The sequence below is a fragment of the Hyla sarda genome, chromosome 1 (genome assembly GCF_029499605.1).
Source record: "Hyla sarda isolate aHylSar1 chromosome 1, aHylSar1.hap1, whole genome shotgun sequence".
Lineage (NCBI taxonomy): Eukaryota > Metazoa > Chordata > Amphibia > Anura > Hylidae > Hyla > Hyla sarda.
This window is the reverse complement of record NC_079189.1, coordinates 49,846,015-49,871,611: the sequence shown is the minus strand read 5'-3', so window position 1 is coordinate 49,871,611 and position 25,597 is coordinate 49,846,015. Positions and strand designations below refer to the sequence as shown.

At 39.3% G+C, this 25,597-nt stretch overlaps 1 protein-coding gene across 11 annotated transcripts in view; it reads right to left on the bottom strand.

Moving 5' to 3' along the window:
• The window catches only part of GRK4 (G protein-coupled receptor kinase 4), a 304,831-nt gene that overhangs the window by 79,922 nt on the left and 199,312 nt on the right, over positions 1-25,597 (bottom strand). For all 11 annotated transcript variants that reach the window (XM_056555006.1, XM_056555016.1, XM_056555011.1 and 8 more), the window contains 2 exons: positions 9,938-10,050; positions 5,837-5,914 (listed from right to left, as the gene is read on the bottom strand). In XM_056555006.1, the coding sequence (XP_056410981.1) occupies positions 5,837-5,914; positions 9,938-10,050 (191 nt within the window). The remainder of the gene's footprint in view (positions 1-5,836; positions 5,915-9,937; positions 10,051-25,597) is intronic.

Below are 25,597 nucleotides of genomic sequence, written 5' to 3'. Positions count from 1 at the left end.
ATAACCCTTTCAATTTTCCACCTAAAAGTCCATATTATGGCTTATTTTTTGCGTCGCCAATTCTACTTTGCAGTGACATTAGTCATTTTCCCCAAAAATGCACGGCGAAACGGAAAAAAAATCATTGTGCGACAAAATCGAAAAAAAAACGCAATTTTGTAACTTTTGGGGGCTTCCGTTTCTACGCAGTGCATATTTCGGTAAAAATTACACCTTATTATTCTGTAGGTCCATACGGTTAAAATGATACCCTACTTATATAGGTTTGATTTTGTCGCACTTCTGGAAAAAATCATAACTACATGCAGGAAAATTTATACTTTTAAAAATGTCATCTCCTGACCCCTATAACTTTTTTATATTTTTCCACGTACAGGGCGGTATGAGGACTAATTTTTTGCGCCGTGATCTGAAGTTTTTATCGGTATGATTTTTGTTTTGATCTGACTTTTTGATCACTTTTTATTCATTTTTTAATGTTATAAAAAGTTACCAAAATACGCTTTTTTTGACTTTGGAATTTTTTTGCGCGTACGCCATTGACCGTACGGCTTAATTAATTATATATTTTTATAGTTCGGACATTTACGCACGCGGCGATACCACATATGTTTATTTATTTATTTTTTTTACACTTTTATTTTTTTTATGGGAAAAGGGGGGTGATTCAAACTTTTATTAGGGAAGGGGTTAAATGACCTTTATTAACACTTTTTTTTAACTTTTTTTTTGCAGTGTTATAGGTCCCATAGGGACCTATAACACTGCACACACTGATCTCCTATGCTGATCACTGGCGTGTATTAACACGCCTGTGATCAGCATTATCGGCGCTTGACTGCTCCTGCCTGCATCTCAGGCACGGAGCAGTCATTCGTCGATCGGACACCGAGGAGGCAGGTAAGAGCCCTCCCGGTGTCCGATCAGCTGTTCGGGACGCCGCGATTTCACCGCGGCGGTCCCGAACAGCCCGACTGAGCAGCCGGGATACTTTCAGTTTCACTTTAGAAGCGGCGGTCAGCTTTGACCGCCGCTTCTAAAGGGTTAATACCGCACATCGCCGCGATCGGCGATGTGTGGTATTAGCCGCGGGTCCCGGCCGTTGATTAGCGCCGGGACCCACGCGATATGATGCGGGATTGCGGCGCGATCCCGCTTCATATCGCGGGAGCCGGCGCAGGACGTAAATATACGTCCTGCGTCGTTAAGGGGTTAAAGGGGTACTCCACTGAAAAAAATGTTTTCTTTTTTTAATCAACTGGTGCCAGAAAGTTAAACAGATTTGTAAATTACTTCCTTTAAAAAATCTTAATCCTTCCAGTACTTATCAGCTGCTGTTATGATCCACAGGAAGTTATTTTCTTCACGAATGTCCTTTCTTCCTGACCGCAGTGCTTTCTGCTGACACCTCTGTCCATAGCAGGATATGTTTTCTATAGGGATTTACTCCTACTCTAGTCAGTTCCTTAAATGTGCAGAGGTGTCAGCAGAGAGCACTATGGTCAGGCAGAAAGGAAATTCAAAAAGAAAATAACTTCCTGTGGATCATACAGCAGCTGCTAAGTACTGAAAGGAGTAAGACTTTTTAATAGTAGTAATTTACAAATCTGTTTAACTTTCTGGCACCAGCTGATTTAAAAAAAAAAAGTTTTCCAATGGAGTACCCCTTTAACAGAAATATCTACTTGAATATTTAAAGTGTGAAGCAAAATTGAGTTACACCAATACAGATCAATGTAACAAACTTAAAGGGGTTATCCAGGAAATGAAAAAAACTTTTTGCTGGATAACTGATTTGTAAATTACTTCTATTAAAGGGTACCTCTCATCAAAAAAACTTTTGATATATTATAGATTAATGTATGCAGAATAACTTTACAATTGCATGTTATTAAAAAATATGCTTCTTTCTATTTAATTTTCCACTTTGAAGAAATGACCACTAGGGGTCTCCCTACCAGTCCTGGCAGCAAGCATTTCAGACTCATGCTGGAGTCCTAAACACTACGAGCTGCCAGTCTGCTTTGTTCACAAAGGAGAACACTCAGAGCTGCCAGCCTGCTTTGTTCACAGCCTGTTTGTCTGTGAACAAAGCAGGCTGGCAGCTCTGAGTGTTTAGGACTCCAGCATGAGTCAGAAATGCTTGCTGACAGGACTGATCGGGAAAAATACAATAGAAAGAAGCATATTTTTCATTAACATGCTATTGGAAAGTTATTCAACATTCATTAATCTAAAATATATCAAAAGTTTATTTGATGAAAGGTACCCTTTAAAAAATCTTAATCCTTTCAGTACTTATGAGCTTCTGAAGTTAAGGTTGTTCTTTTCTGTCTAAGTCCTCTCTGATGACACGTGTCTCTGGGACCGCCCAGTTTAGAAGCAAATCCCCATAGCAAACCTTTTCTACTCTGTGCAGTTCCTGAGACAAGCAGAGATGTCAGCAGAGAGCACTGTTGCCAGACAGAAAAGAACAACTCAACTTCAGCAGCTGATAATTATTGAAAGGATAAAAAAATTTTAATAGAAGTAATTTACAAATCTGTTTAACTTTCTTTAGCCAGTTGATATATATATATATATATATATATATATATATATATATATATATATATATATATATATATATATATATAAAAAAATTCCTGGATAACCCCTTAAAGGGGAAAAAGTATTTTTTTGGAGACTTCGTGATATACAGTCCCAAGCATATTTCTGGATCACTTATATGTCTTTACATGTTTACCTGGACCAAGACGCTTTAGAAACGAATATTTTAAAGTAAAAAACACACAAAACCTATTTTTTTTCCTTTTAGCACATGGGGCAGTACTGTTTTTTTCATTACAAGGTGTGAAATCTGAGGCACGGCCTGAGATGTTTTCACAAGGGATTACATCTTATTAATTACTTTTCCATATGTTAGTGCACTAGTGCCCTCAACGGCAAATGAAAGTTACTTGAGATGGTGAGTCACCTCCTCAAGATTGTTCACGGGATTCCTAAAACCACACAGTAGCAGAAGTGACAGCTGGGCATCAATAAACACCTTCTGGTACTTCCAGCTTGTGGTAGAGTAAAAACCACTGACCTCTCAGTCAATGTCAAGGGCAGAACTATTGGTATTGCAACTCGCTTTATTCTCTAGCCCCATTCATGTGCACATTAAACCTAAAAGGATTCCGCATGATGGCATATTCTCCCAAGTTGATCTAACATGACTTGGATATCAATAATTACACGGCCATTAAACCAATGAAAGTTATAGAAGGCTATAGAAGTGTTCTCAGTCCAAAAAACAGTGTTTTCCAAAGAGTGTGCCTCCAGCCGATACAAAACTACGACTCCCAGACTGCCCGGACAGCCTTTGGCTGTCCGGGCATGCTGGGAGTTGTAGTTTTGCAAGAGCTGGAGGCACACTCTTTGGAAAACACCGCCTTAGACTGTAACTTTTTGGAAGTTAAAAAAATGATCAATCTGATGAAGAAGGATTTAACCCACAAAACACGTTACTTCTGCTTTTATTTGAATAAACCTTCCTTAAAAGTTTGTGAGTATTTAGGCAGTGCCACATTGGGACCATTTATACACTTCTAAGAAACTGGGTTTTACCATTACCAGCATTTTAAACCCATTCCAAAAAAAAAAAAAAAAAAAAAAAAAAAAAAGAGTCCTATAAAGAACACAAAGCATCAACAGGGGGCACAGCGGGCAATGAGCAGGATCCCATGTGAGCATAGAGAATAACTTAAACGTTAATATCCAGCGCTGCCAAAAAAGTTAAAATATTAAAGTTTATGAGGTCATCTAAAATTTAAAAATATAACAAGACATGTCTCTAACTCAAAAAGAATAAACGGATGCGTTTCAAGTTTTATTGCTCTCTATCATGGCATACCATGATTAAGAGCTGTAAATCTTGAAACGTGTCAGAATTTCTTTTCGTTTTAGAGACATGCCTTTTTTTTTTTTTTTACATTTTTGAATTTTAGATGACCTAATAAACTTCTATATTTTACCTTCTTTGGGGATGCTGGATATTACCATTTGGATTGTTCACTTCACAAGGCGCTGTCCTCCTACTTTCTAACTTTTCTCTATAGCATGGACTGTAGCAGGCATGCTTGAAGGACTTATGACCAAAGATTAGAAAAGACCACAGCACTCCATCATAGAGAAGTCTGATTATTTTATTCACACACCAGCACGAAGGTAGAAGAATAAAGGCATGTGTCCTGACATAAATATCATTCGGTGCTTATTGTACACTGCTCAAAAAAAATAAAGGGATTTCTTTGGGGGGCCGCACAGCCCTCCATGTGTTTGCCAGAAGTAGCCTGACTGCCATTAGGTACCGAGATGAGATCCTCAGATCTCTTTTGAGTCCATATTCTGGTGCAGTTTGCCCTGGGTTCCTCCTAATGCAAGACAATGCAAGACTTCATGTGGCTGGAGTGTGTCAGCAGTTCCTGCAATAGGAAGGTATTGATGCTATGGACTGGCCCGCCCGTTCCCCAGCCCTGAATCCAATTGAGCACATCTGGGACATCATGTCTCGCTCCATCCACCACAGACTGTCCAGGAGTTGGCGGATGCTTTAGTCCAGGACTGGGAGGACATCTCTCAGGAGACCATCCGCCACCTCATCAGGAGCATGCCCAGGCATTGTAGGGAGGTCATACGGGCACGTGGAGGCCACACACACTACTGAGCCTAATTTTGACTTGTCTTAAGGACATTACTTCAAAGTTGGATCAGCCTGTAGTGTGGTTTTCCACTTTGATTTTGAGTGTGACTCCATATCCAGACCTCCATGGGTTGATAAATTTGATTTCCATTGATAATTTTTGTGTGATTTTGTTGTCAGCACATTCAACTATGTAAAGAGGAAAATATTTCATACGATTAGTTCATTCATTTAGATCTAGGATGTGTTATCTTAGTGTTCTCTTAATTTTTTTGAGCAGTGTATTTATTTCCAGACTGGATATAAGACAAATGTATAAATGAAATAGCAAATCTAAAAGGTATGTGCTGCAACATTTCGGTCTAACGCAGACCTTTATCAAGCGATATTTTCTGGTGGGTAGCTGCAAAAGCTCAATACAGATAACACTACACCCTCATTCCTTACCCAAACCCTCATTCTTTATCTATGGCATCCAACTAACTATGTCATGCACCCTTAGTTGCATGCCATAGATAAGGAATGAGGGTTTGGCGTTATCTGTATTGAGATAGGAGATTTAGAAGTAACACAACAATTTTATAAGACAAAAAAAAGTTCTGCAGTCCTTTACTTTCTCCCTTCTAGTTAGTCAGGCTATACAGTGGCATATCTTTTTGATAAGCTGCAGACATATAGTTTGACACATAGTCGAAAACATGATGTGAATGTGGACTAAGAATTACAAGATGTTTGTAGGAAGAACTTGCTTTTTAAAAAAGTCCTGTTCTTACAGCAGCACAGGCGCTTATTCAGAAGGACAGTGTTTCTCTGCTGTGTTAAAGTAGTGTGATCCAAGCCGGGTACTGAAAGTGGACAGAGTAATGTGAAATATTACGCCTGTACATTACCAAGGACCAATCTTCAGCTCCACTGTATCTGTTACATGGCAGACCATGAAAAGGTCATGTAAGTCAATTAGGTAGAAGAAAAGGCATTCACTACAAACAGCTCAGCTTTCAATGGAAAGGCTCTTTTTTTTACATGAGGATCTAAGTGTGTTGTAAAAAAAAACTGGATGCACACACAAGTTACAATTAAAAATAATACATAAAAATTTGGTATAAATTTACAAAATCCCACATTGTGGATAAATGAAAAGTTACTCACCCCGTTATTGATGTAGGTTTTCAAAATCTTGAGACCATAATCTTTACGCTTCTCATCTGAGGCCACCTCATATTCTGCCTAAAAAAAGTGAAACAAAAAAACACCTTCTTGTTAAGAGAGAACATGTAAAGAGAACGCGATCGCTCACCACCTACAGGATTCACATACGTAACAACTGCAAAACAAAGGTGTCGGCAACATATTCTAGGCCTACATATGGCTGCACTGGATTTCATTTAAATTACAAGGCTAAATATTGACTAGCAGAAATGTATACAATCTGGCCGTTGTATTATCGGCTGTCATACGGGAGAAACACAAATGTAGATGTAGAATTAGGGTGGGTTCACACTGCATATATGTCTCAGTTTCACTAGTTTTGTTTACAGTACGCCCAATTTTGATGTACACAAATGTTTGTTTTTTGTACTAAATAATATAAGTCGATGGGAAATGGATTCTGCTGTACGGCACACAGCAACATACATTTTTTACATGTTATTATAGGCATTTTTTCCTTTGTATAAAAGTGCAGAAAATGAAAATGATGAATATTCGCTTCTACTCCTGCCATGAACACCTGCATTACCATACAGTATTAATGACAGGTTCCATCAAATGGCATTATCTAACCCCTTAGGGATCAAACCATTTTGTGGCTTATTGCCAAACTATTTTATTCAATTTTTTTGTACATCATCACATTCTAAGAGCTATAACTTTTTTTTCAACTATGAGACCTGGGCAACAACAGAGACTTAATGAGTCTGTCCAGGCCACATTACATAAACCGGGGAGAGAAAGCGCAAAGCACAGACAACAACTTATCAAAAGTTTTTTTTTGTTGTTGTTTTTTTAATGACAGTACCCATAAGGTATCCTGAGTTTCCCCCAATGACATATGTTGGGGGAAAAAAGGATCAGACTATTAGATTTTAACATGCCTGATTACATTGTTCTCTTACAAGAATATGGGACCAGAAGAAGCGTTTGGTAGAGGCTTACTCCCTCTCCTCATTATGAACACAGGCACGTTTGGCGAGACGAGCGTGCATGAAAATGAGAGAGTCAGGAGAAATAGCTGTTGGCCAAAGAAGCGTTCATTTGACAACTTTGGCCAGCTTTATCAATGACCATACCATTAGTTTTCACTAAAATGACTTTACAAAACAAGCACCTTGAAATAAAGGGTAGAGCCTGACGATTAAACCAGTTTTCATAGTGTAATAAATTATATATTGGTAAAAAAAAAAAAACCTTTCTGTGGTCATTCATACTTTCTTATCGCTTTTGATGAAAACTGTCTGTTTTGTTGTTTTCATTAGCCAAACTTTATGTCCAGTGTACATCCTGTAATGGACTTCTAGTTCCTAAGGGGAGGGGTTATAGTCAAGAAGGTGTAGTGGGATAGAGTTGGCTGAATTCCCGGCTAAACTGTCCTGAAGTTGGGTTTATGAAGACAACAGAGCAGACAGTTTGCATCAGAAGCAGAAGGAAAGCATGAAAGACCCCAAAAAGGAAGTAAAATAACTTTACTTACTAATTTACGTTTTATAGGTTTCATCATCGGACAACCACTTTAATTTATGGGTGATCCAATTTTGTTAAAAAGGTCCCCTATCAAGAAGCTAACCAACTACTAGGATCCTAAGGATTTAGCTGCTATCTGTAAGAGACTCTAGGATCAATTGTGTCTATATATCTCCACCAGATGAGGGTTTTAAATGGGGACCCCCACCCTCTATCTATTCACTTAGAATTTCACAAGTTCCTGCTATTTGAAAATAGTTTGTTCCAGCCAAATACATCCTATATGAATCCAAAATCTGGTTGCTGCCATTATATTGGTATTACTAGCACTGATCCAGCAATGATATCTCCTGAGTAACAAAATTAGCTGAGCCTTGTTTTGGGAAAGTTTACATAGATAAATGTGTTTTGTGAGGGAACGTTGGAGCAGGGTTTAAGAAATGCCCCCAAAAATGTGCACAGAGGCCAAACTCCTGGAGGACATCCAGTCCTGAGCTGATGGGAACACATAAGACAAAGCGTAATTACAAATTTCTTGACTAAACCTACAAAGCTTATAAACATATGCAGAACCATTAAATAACCGTTCAAGAAATGTTTATGCAGCTCAATGATTTAATGGAGGTGAAACTGACAGGCTCCGGTGCAGAGAATTCAATGGTCACCTTCGACAAGCGGTGCTCCATGTGTCAGTGAGAGGAGTGAAAATGTCATATCACTGTCGCAATGTTAAATATACCAAATTGATATAAAACATGGACATCAAAACCATATCAACCATAATTTTTTTATAGTTACCATTGGCTATGCTAAAAATGGAATTTGCCTTTCAACCCACAAAGTGCAGGTGACAACAACAGAGACTCTTATTTCTCAGTGACTTCTCATGTCATCTGCCTGTCGAAGAAAGTGTTGGTGGAGAACATACATGATGCAATGCCAGATGTTCTACACTTGAGTATACTTTAAGGATGCATGTTTTGCTTTTAAACTATTTAGGTTTTTTACCAAATGATCCATTAAACATTAAAGATTTATCTTCAGAACATAAAGTTGTATACTTGAAGTGTTGGTCCTTTTTTTTTTCTAGCCACCATCTGTTGAAGACAATGTAGACCCTTCAAGACATAACTTGAATAGAAAAGTCTTCTATGCCAACCTCTGAGAGAAAATATGTAACACTCTGATTCATTCATTCATGGGCAGGATACCAAAGGCAAACAATCCCCCTTCAAATCATTTTTTAGGCTGAAGGTGAACAAGTGGTCCAATTTTCTTCTAACGTCTACAGCTGAATGATCACAATCTAAATGTGTGAAATACATACAGAGAACAGCCTGACAGTGCAGAAATTCTGGCAGTGCATCATGGATGTATTCCACCAACACTTCCATAGTAACAAGTTAAAGGTTAAGGCTTAATGTATCATAAGAAAATGGCGTATTGTTTGAAGTTTTTATGTTAAACCTACTTCTATACAATTTAAAAAAAAAATTCTATATGATCTCTGGCCACCGAGGCTTAAAATAGACTAACTCTCTATTCTGTAGAGGTCCCTTATCAAAAGACAGGGAGGATTGAAATGGCGGGTGACACCTCTATTATAAAGCTGGAGACAGATAACACACAATCTATTGTTGAAGGACGATGAAGAAATGACAAGAATATGGAAGGGAAGGAGAAAAGGTAGAGCAGGAAGGATGGAGGAAGGAAAATACGAAGAAATGATAAGCAAGAGAAAAGAAAAAAAATAGTAGAGGGGAAAGTAAGGAAAAATTGAAGCAATGATAGGTAAGGAGGAAAGGAGGAGAGAAGGAGGAAGTAAGGAAGGAGGGGAGGAAGGTGTTCGTATGAGAGGGAAAGAGGGAAGAAGGAAGGAAAAAAAGGCAAGATGGGAGGAAAAAAGGAAGGGTTGGAAGGTTGGTGGAAAAAAAAAAGGAAAAAAAATTAGAGAAAGAAGGAAGAAAGGAGGGAAGGAGACACGAAAACAGAAAAGAACAAAGGATGAAGGAAAGGCGAGGGTAAAAAAAAGGAAGGAGGGAGACAGAAGGAAGGAAGCCATGGAAGGAGTAAGGAAGAAATAGTTGAAAGGAGTAAGCAATAGAAGGAATGAGTGCAAAAGAAAGGAAGAAAAGGGAGGAGGAATGAGGAAAAGATAAAAGAATAAATGGGTAAGGAGAGAGGAAAGTAAACGTTGGAAGGAGGGATCATGGAAGAGAAGGAAGGAGGTAAGAAGGAAAAAGAAAAAAGAATAAGGAAAGAGTAAAATAAAAGGGGCTGAAAAGTTAGAAGGATGGGGAAAAAGAAGTTGAAAGGAGCGACTTAGGAAGGAAGAAAAGAGGAGGGGTAAAAAAATGTAAAAAAGAACAAAGAGGTAAGGAGGAATGAAAGGAAAGAAAGAAAGAAAGAGGGAAGGAGGGAGGAAAGGGGAGAAACAGAGGGAAGGAAGGAGGAAAGAGCAGGAACAGAGGGAAGGAGGGAGGAAAGGGAAGTAACAGAGAGAATGAAGGAGGAAAGAAGAAAAGGAAGGAAAATGATAATTCATTAGTTAAAAATAAATAAAACACATACCACAGCATCTAGGAACTCAATACACCTCTTTAGCTCCGGTCGGGTGTCGCAAAACTGTCTGAAGAGAAGTCTTCCTATTGGCTGCTTCTCACAGACCGTGCTGTAGTCTCTTTCTGGGGAACAAGAAAATGTAAGGAATTTAATGTTACAACACTGTAAAATATTAAGAAGCAAATACATTACACCTCATTAGGACAATGCTCAGCGGGGTCCTCACTACACATTGGGGTGACATTTAGCTCCCTTTATATATAATTTAGTTTCTTCTTCAGCTATATGCTTAATGACCTGTTTACTGAGTCACACTGAACGCATTTATAGAGGCATTATCTCCATTAGCTCTAGCTTGGTGTACATTCACACAGAGCAGATGAAAAGCATTAGATGTCAGCTTCACCAATAAAAGAAAACTGAGGAAAGAAAAAATATTAATATTTTTTATTATTTTAGATATGATAGTATTAAAGTTTAATCTTATATTTGTTTAAGACACATTTCTTCTCCATATCAAAAGCATAAATCTGAATGTGTCTTGTTTTCTGTAATCGGTAGGTTACTTGTAGCATCCAGTAGAGTTTTGAAAACACCTTTGAAATGTATGAAGAATAAACATTGTGTAAAATCTGTGCAAAAAAGGAAAGCCAATTATCAGAAACTTTATTCAGGGTTTTAAATGTTTTCTTTGACTGGAGGCCTTCAATTATGTTCTATAGCAGGGGTACTCTCAAAGGAGTACGCTGGTGGAAAAATATTATTATTATTATTTTTTTTTTAAATCAACTGATGCCAGAAAAACAGATTTGTAAATTACTTCTATTAAAAAAATCATTACCCTTCCAGTACTTATTAGCAGCTGTATGCTAGAGGAAATTCTTTTCATTTTGAATTTCTTTTTTGTCTTGTCCACAGTGCTCTCTGCTGACACCTGATGCCCGTATCAAGAACTGTCCGGAGAGAAAATCCCTATAGCAAACCTCTGCTGCTCTGGACAGTTCCTGACACAGACAGAGGTGTCAGCAGAGAGCATTGAGGACAAGACAAAAAAGAAATCCAAAAATAATAGAATTTACTCTGTAGCATACAGCTGCTAAAAAGTACTGGAAGGATTAAGATTTTTAAATAGAAGTAATTTACAAATCTGTTTAACTTTCCGGAACCAGTTAATACATTTTTTTTTTTAAAGTTTTCCACCGAAGTACCCCTTTAAGTAGGGGTCCGCTTATTATCACCCTATAAATAGGTCACAGGGTAAAAAAAAAAAAAAGCTACTGATATGTTTAGGAAGTAAATCTACAGTTTCTAGTATGTTCTTAATATTGGCACACACTGTGCCCCACAATATAATACTGCTCCACACTGTGCCATTGAATTTAATCCTGCCACACACTGTGCCTCTGAATACAATACTGCCACACACAGTGCCCATGAGTACAATACTACTACTCACTCTGCCCCCGAGTATAACACTGCTACTCACTCTGCCCCGAGTACAACACTGCCAAATACTCTGCCTCTGAGTATAACCCTGTCACCCATTGTGCCCAAGTATAAACCTGCTATACACTGTTCCCCTATATAACACTGCCACACTGTGCCCTTGAATAATACTGCCACATGCTGTGCCCACTTAATAGAATATTGTCAAACACTGTGCCCTTAACAAATTATGCTGCAATTATCTCTACTACCTTAAACAATGAATTATGCCACTGCCTCTAATAAACTGTGCTTCTCTGCCCCCTTATGAATTACACTGTTTACTTTAATCAGCCAGAGATGGGTATGTTGAGAGCTGTAGTTATGCAACAAATGGAGAGCTACCTGCCCCGGTCCTGTGCTGCTCCAGCCTCTGCTCGCCAGAGAAGAATGATCCAGGTAGTGCTAATTGTGCCGTCTGCATCACCGGGTAAGAATAGGGTAGCTGGGCATGGAGCTTTAAGCTTACTAAACAATTAAATACAGGGACATAGTCTGCCTCCTCTAGCCTGTTCCCTGAACCACCTAAAGGTGGTGTAGGTCAAGATAATTGGTGATTGCCGTGCGAGTGTTAACCACAGTCTGCCAGTTGAGTACCTCTGTTCTATAGGATAGCACGAACCATTTTGTTAAGCAGACAGAAGCCAAGAAGAACCTCAGAGTGAAAAAAAAAAAAAGACTAAAGAAGATGTATATTATCCGTAAAGACTAATGCAACCTACGGTAAATGTATTTTGGTTTTGCACCGCATTCCATTTACAAGAATCAGTTCTCTGTAAGATGACATGAAAAGGTCTTTGGAATCAGTACCAGACAGGTCTATGTCAATGCTTTAAACTCCTTCCGGACTCTAAATATTTAAGTGAACGCTGTGGTCAGATAGCTGCATGCAGTTTGGGGTGTCTATAACTCCAGCAGTGAGCGCTATCCACACGTCAATGGAAAATAGGACGCAGCATTTAAATCAAAAATAGAGGAAGGCCTTATTAACATTAATACGTCTGGTATGAGAATCTCAGGTATGAGGAAGCCATTCATTACCCCAGACGGTGAGGAATGTATGCACAGCATACATCACTAGCTACAAATAACCCACATTTTCTCACCACAACCTGCGGCTAAACCCAAATTCTTGAGCCAGTCACAATACACTTTAGAAGTTTTAACACCTAATACTAAAAATTACAGAATAATAAATGTGAGAAGATTTTCACTAGAGCAAAAAGTTTGACAATCCTAAATCCCTCTTCTTCCTGTGACAAACCGCGTGGGCACCTTCTAGTGATGCCGGCAGTAGTTTGACACAGGCGAAAACTAATCCAATACAAAATGATGCAATTAGATAATGTGGGACATTTATCAAAACCTGCCCAAAGGAAAAGTCGCTGAGTTGCCCCTAGCAACCAATCAGATTGCTTCTTAAAATAAGCAATCTGATTGGTTGCTATGGGCAACTAACTTTTCCTCTGGGAAGGTTTAGATAAATCCCCCCCAATGTAACCACTTTCATTTATATAAATTATATCAACTAATAAATTTGAGTAGGTGTCTTAGAAAATGATGTTAATTTGTACCTAAAACTACAAGGAGTGGCCCTATATGTGAAAGACAGCATAAAATCTAACCTAATACAAGTTAGTGAGGCCAACATAGTCAGTTTGGGTTACGTTGCAGTTTGGTAATCAGAAAGTAACTCGTGTAGGTGTGCTATATAGACCACCAGGCCAAGTTAAAGAATTAGATGATCTACTAGTTGAGGAAATAGCTAAAATGACAATGAAAGGAGAAGTTATCATTATGGGAGCCTTCAATCTTCCGGATATAAACTGGAAAACCAAAATAGCTAGTTCTGCCAAGAGTACAGATATTCTAAATTCCCTACTGGGGTTATCTCTACAACAAGTGGTTGAGGAGCCAACCCAGAGGGAGGCCATTTTGGATTTGGTATTCACAAATGGGGATTTGGTATATGGAGTTATTGTAGGCGAAAGCTTGGGATCTAGTGATCACCAGTCAGTGTGGTTTAATATAAGAACAGTGAAGGAGTCACACCACACAAAAACAAAAGTTTTAGATTTTAGAAAAACAGACTTTTTAAAAATGAGATTAGTCAAAAATGAGTTCCTATCCAACTGGAATGGATTACATGGAGTCCAGGAGAAATGGGACTACTTAAAAGATGCATTATTGAAGGCCACAGAAAATTGCATTAGACTTGTCACTTGTGAGACCACTGTGGTATTCAGCAGAAGTGTCCAAAATCAGAAAAAAATAAAAGCTAGCATTTAGTAATTATAAAAAAAAAAAAACAGAGCAATGAAGACAGGGAAATCTACAAGATTAGGCGGAAAGAGGCCAAGCAAGTTATAAGAACTTCTAAAGTGCAGGCAGAAGAAAAACTAGCCCAGTCTGTGAAAAAGGGGATAAGACATTCTTCAGATATATATGGTAAATGAAAAAAGGAAGTTAAAACAAGGAATAACTAAATTAAAAACAAAGGAAGGAAGGTATGTAGAAGAGAATAAAGGGCTAGCCGACTACCTTAATGAATACTTCTGTTCAGTTTTTACAGAAGAAAAAGAAGGAAAAGGACCTCTATTAGGGAGGAAGACTAATGAATTGTTTGATGCATGTGTCTTTACAGAGGAAGAGGTTCTACGTTTGCTGTATAAAGTGAAGACAAATAAGTGACAGGGGCCTGATGGGATACACTCAAAATTATTAAAAGAGGTTAGTGGTGAACTTGCAAAACAGTTAACAGATTTATTTAACCAATCACTGCTAACAGGAGTCTTCCCGGAAGATTGGAAATTAGCAAATGTTGTGCACATTTACAAGAAAGGTAGTAGGGAGAAATCAAGCAACTATAGGCCAGTAAGTCTGACATAAATAGTGGGGAAATTAATGGAAACCCTACTAAAGGGTAGGATTGTGGAACATGTAAAATCCCATGGATTGCAAGATGAATAACAACATGGGTTTACTTCAGGGAGATCAAGTCAAACAAATCTTATAGATTTTTTTGACTGGGTGACTAAAATAATAGATGGCGGAGGGGCAGCAGACATTGCATATCTAGCTTTTAGTAAGGCTTTTGACAATAGAAGACTTATCAATAAGCTACAGTCATTGAGCTTGGACTCCCATATTGTTGAGTGGATTAGGCAGTGGCTGAGTGACAGACAACAGAGGGTTGTAGTCAATGGAGAATATTCAGAGCAACGTCTTGTCACCAGTGGGGACCTCAGGGATCTGTACTGGGACCAATTTTGTTTAATATCTTCATTAGTGATATTGCAAAAGGTCTCGATGGTAAGGAGTGTCTTTTTGCTGATGACACAATGATATGTAACAGGGTTGATGTTCCTGGAGGGATACGCCAAATGGAAAAGGATATAGGCAAACTAGAAGAATGGTCATAACTCTGGCAACTGAAATTTAATTTGGATAAGTGGAAGATAATGCACCTGGGGAGAAAAAAAACCCTTGGGCAGAATATAGAATATTTGACACAGTACTGACCTCAGTATCTGAGGAAAGGGATTTAGGAATAATTATTTCAGAAGACTTAAAGGTAGGAAGACAATGTAATAGAGCAGCAGGAAATGCTAGCAGAATTCTTGGATGTATAGGGAGAGGTATAAGCAGTAAATACAGAGAAGTGCTCATGCCGCTGTACAGAACACTGGTGAAGCCTCACTTTTAGTATTGTGCCAAGTACTGGAGGCCGTATCTATAGAAGGATATAGATACTCTAGAGAGAGTTCAGATAAGAGCTACTAAACTAGTACATGGATTGCAGGATAAAACTTACCAGGAAAGATTAAAGGACCTTAACATGTATAGCTTGGAAGAAAAGAAGAGACAGTGGGGATATGATAGAAACTTTTAAATACATAAAGTGAATCAACACGGTAAAGGAGGAGAGCATATTTAAAAGAAGAAAAACTACCACAAGAGGACATAGTTTTAAATTAGAGGGGCAAAGGTTTCTGCAGTAATATCAGGAAGTATTATTTTACTCAGAGAGTAGTGGATGCATGGAATAGCCTTCCTGCAGAAGTGGTCGCTGCAAATACAGTGAAGGAGTTGAAACATGCATGGGATAAGCATAAGGCTATCCTTCATATAAGATAGGGATAAGCATAATGCTATCCTTCATATAAAGATAGGGCCAGGGACCATTGATGGGATTCAGATTATTGGGCAGACTAGATGGGCCAAATGGTTCTTATCTGCATATGTTACCATGAGCAGCTTACTGCAATGTTTCTTTATTTTTATGCTTGTAATAAATGGTTGTCTCACTTAAAGGGGTATTACCATCTCAAGTAGTTATCTACAGTATAGGGGATAACCAGCTATAAATGTGGGTGTCCAATAGCAGGGAACCCCACAGAGATATCAAAGAATTCTCCAATGTACAAGTACCGTGTACCAAGTACCATCCAATGTAGTACCATGGAGAATGAACGGTGCACTGGGCACACGTTTAGTGTTCTCTTTTCATTTTGGGTACAATATTATCCCCATATTTGGGGGCCTTTGTGGCTGGACCCTCATTGGTCAGCCTGTTCCTGTGATGGGAATATTCCTTCAAGGCCCTATACCCATCAGAGAAAAGTCAGCCGAACTCCCGGATTGTGGTGAAACCAGCCTTTCACCCAATGTGTATGGGGGCCTCCACACTTCCACACCGGTATGTAATGAACGGAAGCTAGGACACCAGTGTGAACAGAGCACACAACCCTTAGCCATATATCATCGTGGCAATACTAAATGTACCTTACAGTGACTGCAGCTTTCTACTGATGCATACCAAGGCCACAGGATGTTTCATACAAAGGCTGAGAGAGATAGAGCTGCAGTAGTATCTCCCTCTTCTAATAAATTATACAAATACAATCTTTAATTCTTTGAGATGTACAAAATAATAAATAAAAAGAAAACAAGAAGATTTTTGTATTTTGTATAATATCCTTTATTAACACAGTTAAAGGGATATTATTATCTCCTGCAATTGGCACATGATAAACTTATTCAGTAGCTTCTGTTATGTCCATACATGTCTGGAAGCCATTGGCATTGTTGATCCCCCCCCCACCATGTGCACTCAATGGATATGCCATACCTATCAGATTTGGAAATAACTGATTTTACAAATAACTCTACAGGAATAGGTTGTTTTCATACCATGACTGTGGCTGGATTCTTTTACCTAGTTTTTGCATTTCAACTCATGAAAATATATTTAAAAAAAAAAACATAACAAAAGGATACAAGCAACAAAACAAGCCAAGAAGACCTACCCGACCTTACGTAGTAGTACAATGAAGCCATTAAGAGAGAAGAATAACATTCATTGTGCTATCATTGATATGTTCTATCACAGGCATCGGTTTCTCATTTGTCACAATGGTCCTTTGGAGGTTGAAGAAAGAAAGGATCAGGGATGGGATCTCTGCTTCATGATCATTTTAGGCTTTTCAGATTCAGAAGTTCAATTAAACGTTCATCTATCCGGATCTTTAAGTGATTTTCTGGCTTTATGCCAATAAAGCTTTATCAATATGTATAAATATTATTTATACATTAAGGGCGTCGTTAAAGCAAACAAATTATTTCAGCGTATTAAAATCACCAAACAGAGTGCTTAATTACCCAAAATAATAAGTGGAGACAAGGATATAATTATAAATATTCTCACGGCTCCAATTAGAGGAGAAAAAGATAAAAGTATATAAAAGTATCAAATCACTGTCTGCGTATAGACAGAACATACATTCCTTATGGATACTCTGAGTGCATACTATCTGGAAGGCAACAGGTAACCTATGCACATGTTCCCAACGCGTTTCTGTCCACATAAACAATTGTAGCAAACATGGGGGACTTCCTCAGGGGAACATAGTGCCACCAGACACAGTGTAATTATTGAGAATCGATACCATTCGGGTGCATCTGTATATCTCACAGATGCACTCCTAGAAATACTCCTCTATACAGTTGTGCTCATAAATATCACATCTCTGCTGGGTCATACTATTCGGTGGCATCCCGGTACATAGGCATCAGTCCCAGTAAATTGTATAGAAGAACCAGTTTGTGATGCTGAGCAGTACTATCAACTCGGTCTAGCGCTGGCTTTACCACGAGCTACATCGGCATGCCGGGACACTTCCCCGCACTCCTGTCACTACAGAACCGAGTTGATCGTACTGCTCAGCATCACAAACTGGTTCTTCTATACAATTGATGCCTGGGACTGATGCCTATGTACTGGGATGCCCCCTAATGGTATCCATTCTTAATAATTACACTGTGTCTGGTGACACTAAGTTTCCCTGAGGAAGTCCCCGTGTTTGCTACAATTGTTCATGTGGACAGAAACGCGATGGGAACATGTGCATAGATTACCTGTTGCCTTCCAGATAGTATGCACTCAAAATATCCATAAGGAATGCATGCTCTGTCTATAGGGACAGTGATTTGATACTTTTATATACTTGTATCATCTTTTTCTCCTCTAATTGGAGCTGTGAGAATATTTATAATTATCTCCTTGTTTCCACTTATTTAAGCACTGTGTTTATTTGGTGATTTTAATATGCTGAAATAAATGGTATGTTTTAACGACACCCCTTAGTTTATAATTCAGCCATAAAAAAGGTTAGGCAATTAAATGGCCACTGTCATTAGAAAAAACATGTGACATGTCAAAAGTTTTGATCGGCCAGGGTTGGTGGACTGTTCAGACCTCCACCGATCAGGAGAATGAGTCAGAAGAAGTCCACACTCTCCATGCGCGTTCTCTCCCGGTTCTGTCTCAAGTGATCAAGATAAACTCCCAATGTAAGTCTATGGAAGTGTCTCTATTACGTGAATCATGCAGGGGGGGAGGCAGGGAGAGGAATCTGGTATTCTCCTGATTGGCAGGAGTCTGAACATCAGACCCCCGTTGATCAAAACTTTTGACATGTCCCTAGGACTGATAAACTTTAAAGATCTCTGTATGATGTTAGTAAAAGTAAACATTTTTGTTAACATATAGTAATGGAAACTACTACAGACTGGTGTCTTATCCAGCACCAACTCACTATACAGGTGGCTCACTATCGACAACTCTGAATTTTTTTTTTTTTAAATGGTGTTACCTCAATCCACTATCACTTGTCAGACAGTCTACTTTTTTAAGGCTGCACATCCTCCAGCGAACAATTCCCCTCTGAGGGTCTCTCAGCCTTACTAGCAGACTAATTTATAGCCAGATTTATCTTTCACTAACCAGCTATCTTCAACACCTGTGTTGATCTGGGCTTGTCTGGATACCTCATATGGGCCCAGGAAGTGGAATGAAAAGCCCCACTACCAATACTGCCTTTCATTCCATAAAATCCAGGCCTGAAAATAGGACTCATCAAAAGTCCCTAGCAAGCTAAATTTTGCTACAGATTTAAATATTTCCTGGATTTTCCATATCTCATCCAGCTTTCCCTGGATGAGGTATGTACCTTCTGAAACCTGGTTGCTACATGACAGGAACCTTGGGAAAATATAGTGATCCCCAAAATTCTGGTCACTGTCTCATTAACATTTATTACAGACCTAATATTTATTATAATCTAGGCAATTTACTGTTAGCCAAGTACTCCGCTGCACATCTCTGTCTCTCAATGTTGCAGCTGCTGCATGTGACTGCAACCATACCCAAACATGGAGGTCAATGGCCATGCAATGTTGCGGGCTGTATACAGAAATAGCAAAATATGTCCAGGGTATATTTACAACTCGGGTAAATATCAAACATTTTTCCACATCAGAAATGTTATATTGTAGCCAAGGATGTGCCATGGATGTGTAATTTGAGTTGCCTTGCATCTGCCTGAGCATTAGTCCTATTACTCAATGGGGATAATCCTGTTTTACCAATCCAGATGGAAGAACGGAGGAACAGAACTATTCAGAGTTCTTAGATGCCCCAGCAATTTAGTTCTTGGGAAATGCAAGTATTTACTAAAATAGACATGTCAGGAGAATCATAAAAGAAAGGGTTCCCCACCTTAGGCCACTCCATGCCTTTGCAGGGTCACATGTTATGTTACTGCTCATCAATTTGAATGCATACCATCTAATACTACATTTTCCCTGCAGAGTCAAGCTGCAAATCCCACTGGCAATATCAGATGTTCATATATACTGTATATAGCAGCTGCATTATTTTCTTGGAATGTAGACTGGACCCAAACAAATCAGTCATTGTAAACCTCTTCACTTTTCGAGTGCTTTTTGGAGGTCATTACACATCAAATGAGTTAATGTTTAAAGTTCACCCGTCCAGAGGGAGGGTGTGAGTGGAAAGATTTCCTGCACTGTTATGGAAGCCATCAACCCGAGTTGGTTGAGAGCTATTGAGTTCAATGCCCCTTAGTCCATTGTATAACAGGAGGTTACAGAACGCACACACCGTGTGTATATTTGGCAGGCTCGGATATAATTAGGGCAGAAGCCTGAATCAACAGAATAAGCCTTTGGGTCTGGCAGGATAGCTGTGAAAACATGTCCATTCCAAATTATTGTAAAGTGTTTCATTAGTCATCTGAGAGCATGAGAAGACAACACGCATGTCAAGACGGCCGGGCGGGAGAACAACATTTTACAGCAAACCACAGGGACAAATCACCAAACCAACATTTACTAAACTCCATCATAAAATTATAATTGTGTTAGTGTGATAGTAAAACTGAACATAGATGGGCACATTAATTCTACTTAGCAAGTAATACCACATAGCGGGTGCAGGAATACAGTGGAGTCTCTATATGATATCAAAGAACTAGCACAATTACAAGTGAGAAGGACCACAAGGGACCATCAATACACAACCACTGCCTTCAAAATGTGTTATGTACTGCTTCAGAGCATTTAAAGGGCTTGGCCTATGATTAATCCCCCAATGGCTATAATACATCTTTTGTCGGTGGGGCATAAGTAGCCTGGCACTAGTCTCCTGTGGTAAATATGACAGGAGCTAGGCTGCGGATCTACAGTGCATAGTCAAAGTATTCGGCCCCCTTGAACTTTTCGACCTTTTGCCACATTTCAGGCTGCAAACATAAAGATATAAAACTGTACTTTTTTTGTGAACAATCAACAAGTGGGACACAATCATGAAGCGGAACGAAATTTTTGGGATATTTCAAACTTTTTTAACAAATAGAAAACGAAAAATTGGGCGTGCAAAATTATTCAGCCCCCTTAACCCCTTAAGGACTCAGGGTTTTTCCATTTTTGCACTTTAGTTTTTTCCTCCTTACCTTTTAAAAATCATAACCCTTTCAATTTTCCACCTAAAAATCCATATTATGGCTTATTTTTTGCGTCGCCAATTCTACTTTGCAGTGACATTAGTCATTTTACCCAAAAATGCACGGCGAAACGGAAAAAAAATCATTGTGCGACAAAATCGAAAAAAAAACGCCATTTTGTAACTTTTGGGGGCTTCCGTTTCTACGCAGTGCATATTTCGGTAAAAATTACACCTTATTATTCTGTAGGTCCATACGGTTAAAATGATACCCTACTTATATAGGTTTGATTTTGTCGCACTTCTGGAAAAAATCATAACTACATGCAGGAAAATTTATACTTTTAAAAATGTCATCTTCTGAACCCTATAACTTTTTTATTTTTCCACGTACAGGGCGGTATGAGGACTCAATTTTTGCGCCATGATCTGAAGTTTTTATCGGTATGATTTTTGTTTTGATCGGACTTTTTGATCACTTTTTTTGCGCGTACGCCATTGACCGTGCGGTTTAATTAATGATATATTTTTATAGTTCGGACATTTACGCACGCGGCGATACCACATATGTTTATTTTTATTTTTTTACACTGTTTTTTTTTTTTTTTATGGGAAAATGGGGGTGATTCTAACTTTTATTAGGGAAGGGGTTAAATGACCTTTATTAACACTTTTTTTAAACTTTTTTTTGCAGTGTTATAGGTCCCATAGGGACCTATAACACTGCACACACTGATCTCTAATGCTGATCACTGGCGTGCATTAACACGCCTGTGATCAGCATTATCGGCGCTTGACTGCTCCTGCCTGGATCTCAGGCACGGAGCAGTCATTCGTCGATCGGACACCGAGGAGGCAGGTAAGGGCCCTCCCGGTGTCCGATCAGCTGTTCGGGACGCCGCGATTTCACCGCGGCGGTCCCGAACAGCCCGACTGAGCAGCCGGGTCACTTTCAGTTTCACTTTAGAAGCGGCGCTTCTAAAGGGTTAATACCGCACATCGCCGCGATCGGCAATGTGTGGTATTAGCCGCGGGTCCCGGCCGTTGATGAGCGCCGGGACCGATGCGATATGATGTAGGATTGCGGCGCGATCCCGCTTCGTATCGCGGGAGCCGGCGCAGGACGTAAATATACGTCCTGCGTCGTTAAGGGGTTAAGTTAATACTATGTAGCGCCACCTTTTGCTGCGATTACAGCTGTAAGTCGCTTGGGGTTTGTCTCTATCAGTTTTGCACATCGAGAGACTGAAATTTTTGCCCATTCCTCCTTGCAAAACAGCTCGAGCTCAGTGAGGTTGGATGGAGAGCGTTTGTGAACAGCAGTTTTCAGTTCTTTCCACAGATTCTCGATTGGATTCAGGTCTGGACTTTGACTTGGCCATTCTAACACCTGGATATGTTTATTTGTGAACCATTCAATTGTAGATTTTGCTTTATGTTTTGGATCATTGTCTTGTTGGAAGACAAATCTCCGTCCCAGTCTCACTTCTTTTGCAGACTCCATCAGGTTATCTTCCAGAATGGTCCTGTATTTGGCTGCAGCCATCTTCCCATCAATTTTAACCATCTTCCCTGTCCCTGCTGAAGAAAAGCCCAAACCATGATGCTGCCACCACCATGTTTGACAGTGGGGATGGTGTGTTCAGGGTGATGAGCTGTGCTGCTTTTACGCCAAACCTAACGTTTTGCATTGTTGCCAAAAAGTTTGATTTTGGTTTCATCTGACCAGAGCCCCTTCTTCCACATGTTTGGTGTGTCTCCCAGGTGGCTTGTGGCAAACTTTAAACAACACTTTTTCTGGATATCTTTAAGAAATGGCTTTCTTCTTGCCACTCTTCCATAAAGGCCAGATTTGTGCAGTATACGACTGATTGTTGTCCTATGGACAGAGTCTCCCACCTCAGCTGTAGATCTCTGCTGTTCATCCAGAGTGATCATGGGCCTCTTGGCTGCATCTCTGATCAGTCTTCTCCTTGTATGAGCTGAAAGTTTAGAGGGACGGCCAGATCTTCGTAGATTTGCAGTGGTATGATACTCCTTCCATTTCAATATTATCGCTTGCACAGTGCTCCTTGGGATGTTTAAAGCTTGGGAAATCTTTTTGCATCCAAACCCGGCTTTAAACGTCTCCACAACAGTATCTCGGACCTACCTGGTGTGTACCTTGTTCTTTATGATGCTCTCAGCACTTTAAACGGACCTCTGAGACTATCACAGTGCAGGTGCATTTATACGGAGACTTGATTACACACAGGTGGATTCTATTTATCATCATTAGTCATTTAGGTCAACATTGGATCATTCAGAGATCCTCACTGAACTTCTGGAGAGAGTTTGCTGCACTGAAAGTAAAGGGGCTGAACAATTTTGCACGCCCAATTTTTCAGTTTTTTTTATTTGTTTAAGTTTGACATATCCAATCGTTCCACTTCATGATTGTGTCCCACTTGTTGTTGATTATTCACAAAAAATTACAGTTTTATATCTTTACGTTTGAAGCCTGAAATGTGGCAAAAGGTCGAAAAGTTCAAGGGGGCCGAATACTTTCTCTATGCACTGTAACTATCAGGAGCAGATCCTTGTAGTTTAACCCCTTAGATGCTCTGGTTAAATTGCAACTGCAGCATCTAAGTGGTTTCTGGGCATCTGTAATCTCTTTAGCACACAGATGACCCTATTGCTAGAATGCAGATGGGTTTCTATGGTCCAAATATGTCACCTAGTGGGACTAATAAAAAAAAAAAAAGCAAAAAAAAGTTTTGCAAAAAATATTATTTTAACATTTATGTAAAAAAAAAAAAAGGAAAAAAAAACCACAATTAAAATATACTTTTCCCTTTATTTTTTTTTTATATAAAAAAAAAATGAAAAAGAAAAAAAAACACATTACATATGATCACATCCGTAACAGCAAGAACTATTAAATTATCTAATTTATCCCATTTGGCAAATTCTGTAAAAAATGTTATAAAAAAATAAAAACTATGACAAATTTGCAATATTTTGTCAATCTGTTAACCTCCAAAAAAAACTGAAAATGAGGCAAATCAATAAGTATATTGTACACCAAAATGTATACACTCCACATATGGATATGTATTGTTTAAGGAAATTTTTTTGGGGAAAAATAAGGATATTTCTGCTGTGTACATCTTTTGACTCCCTTTTGGATTGCTCACCTAACGTGTCCGTGCAGGTGAAAAGAAGCCTCTGCTAGAGCATTGCCGTGCATGGCAGAAACAATTTGCCACCTGTGTACGAGTGGATCCGGACTACAGTAGACTTGTAGACTTCAGGAAGGTGAGGAGTGACTTTAATACACACATAGGCAGTGTAGCAAAGACACGTTTATCTACTGAACTGTTACATTAGCGTTCCTCTTCTCCTCTTCATGAACAGCATCTGCATAGAGTTTGTATGTTCTTTGATGACAAGCACTGTAGAATATGTCGGTTTTATATAAATAAAGAAATTATTATGCATAGTGCAGGGCCTTAATATAGGTATTCCAATAAATAACATGTATCCTCTATCCACAGGAAGGAGGCATGGGTTCTGACTGCTGGTAACCCACCAAGGTCTCGAGAATGGGGATCTGAGTCTCACCCTCTCAGTTTACTGTCTATGGAGCTGCCAGAAACAGCCAAGTACAATGGCTGGACATGAGGATTTCTCTTTGGCACCATTCTTTCATTAATATTAAATTGTTTAACAATATGTCCCAGTGTCCCTTAAAATGGGTTATCGAGCAAAAAATGTAAAAAAAAATATAAAAAAATGACTTATCCTCTATCCACAGGATAAAGAATAAGTTTCTGATCACAGGAGGTTCGACCGCTGGGACCCCATCCCCTCCACTTTCTCCTGTACGCGGCCTGGCTCTTGCTACCAAACTTTTCCCCAAGGGCTCCATTCAGCCCTTTTCAGAGACACGCTCATTTGACAGCCTGAATTTTTTTTTATTGATAACCCCTATAAAAAAAATATACTGATCTAACCTATATACAGTACCTCATGTATGGCACTTCTGGCATGGTTCCTTCTTGACTAAAAAAAAAAAAAAAAATCAAGAAATCATGCTGCTCCATCATCTGTACAACCATAAATACACTTGTAGGAACACTCGGCACTGCTAGTGATAACAATCCCTCTTTGGAGTGGATATTATAGGCAAACTCTCGACAGCTTCACCTGCCAGGTGGTGCTCACTGCACTAGTTAAAGTACATTCCGATATAGCACAAAGTAGAACAGAAAAGCAGGGCACTCACCATCGGCATTAAAAACTTCTTTATTTCAACTTTAAGTGTACAAGTGCACACAGAAAGCAGGGACGGACGGACATGGGTGCGGGGATGGCTCCACAGTCAACGGTGCTGTTTCGCGCAGTTCGCGTTTCTACTGGCCAACCTTAATCTGTACAACCATGACACCACACAGCCATGGAGTGTGGACAGATGTACTCCCCTGCCAGATCTAACTTTGGGCACAGGAAGATAATATGTTTGCTCAACGGAAGAAACCTTCTGATGGCCGTCAAGTATGGTGCATGGGTCATGGGATGGGCCTTGGGCATTGAATGTTGTAACTGAGGCAACATCCTATGCCCAATACAATCCCATATGACCCATGCACGATACTTGCTGGTTATCGGATGTCTTGTAACTGTCCTGCCCAGCGTACAGTGTCTCTCCACACCTGGTGTCATATCAGGCTGAAGAGTATATCTGTACGACTACTTTAAGGTTTAGCAAATAATGTTGGTGCTATATAATGTACTTAAAATCTGGAATGACAAGAAATGTGCAGCATACGATTTAGCAGATTGGAGCAAGAGGGGTGATGTTAACAACCTCAAGTGAACCGAGAGCTGACTCTTGC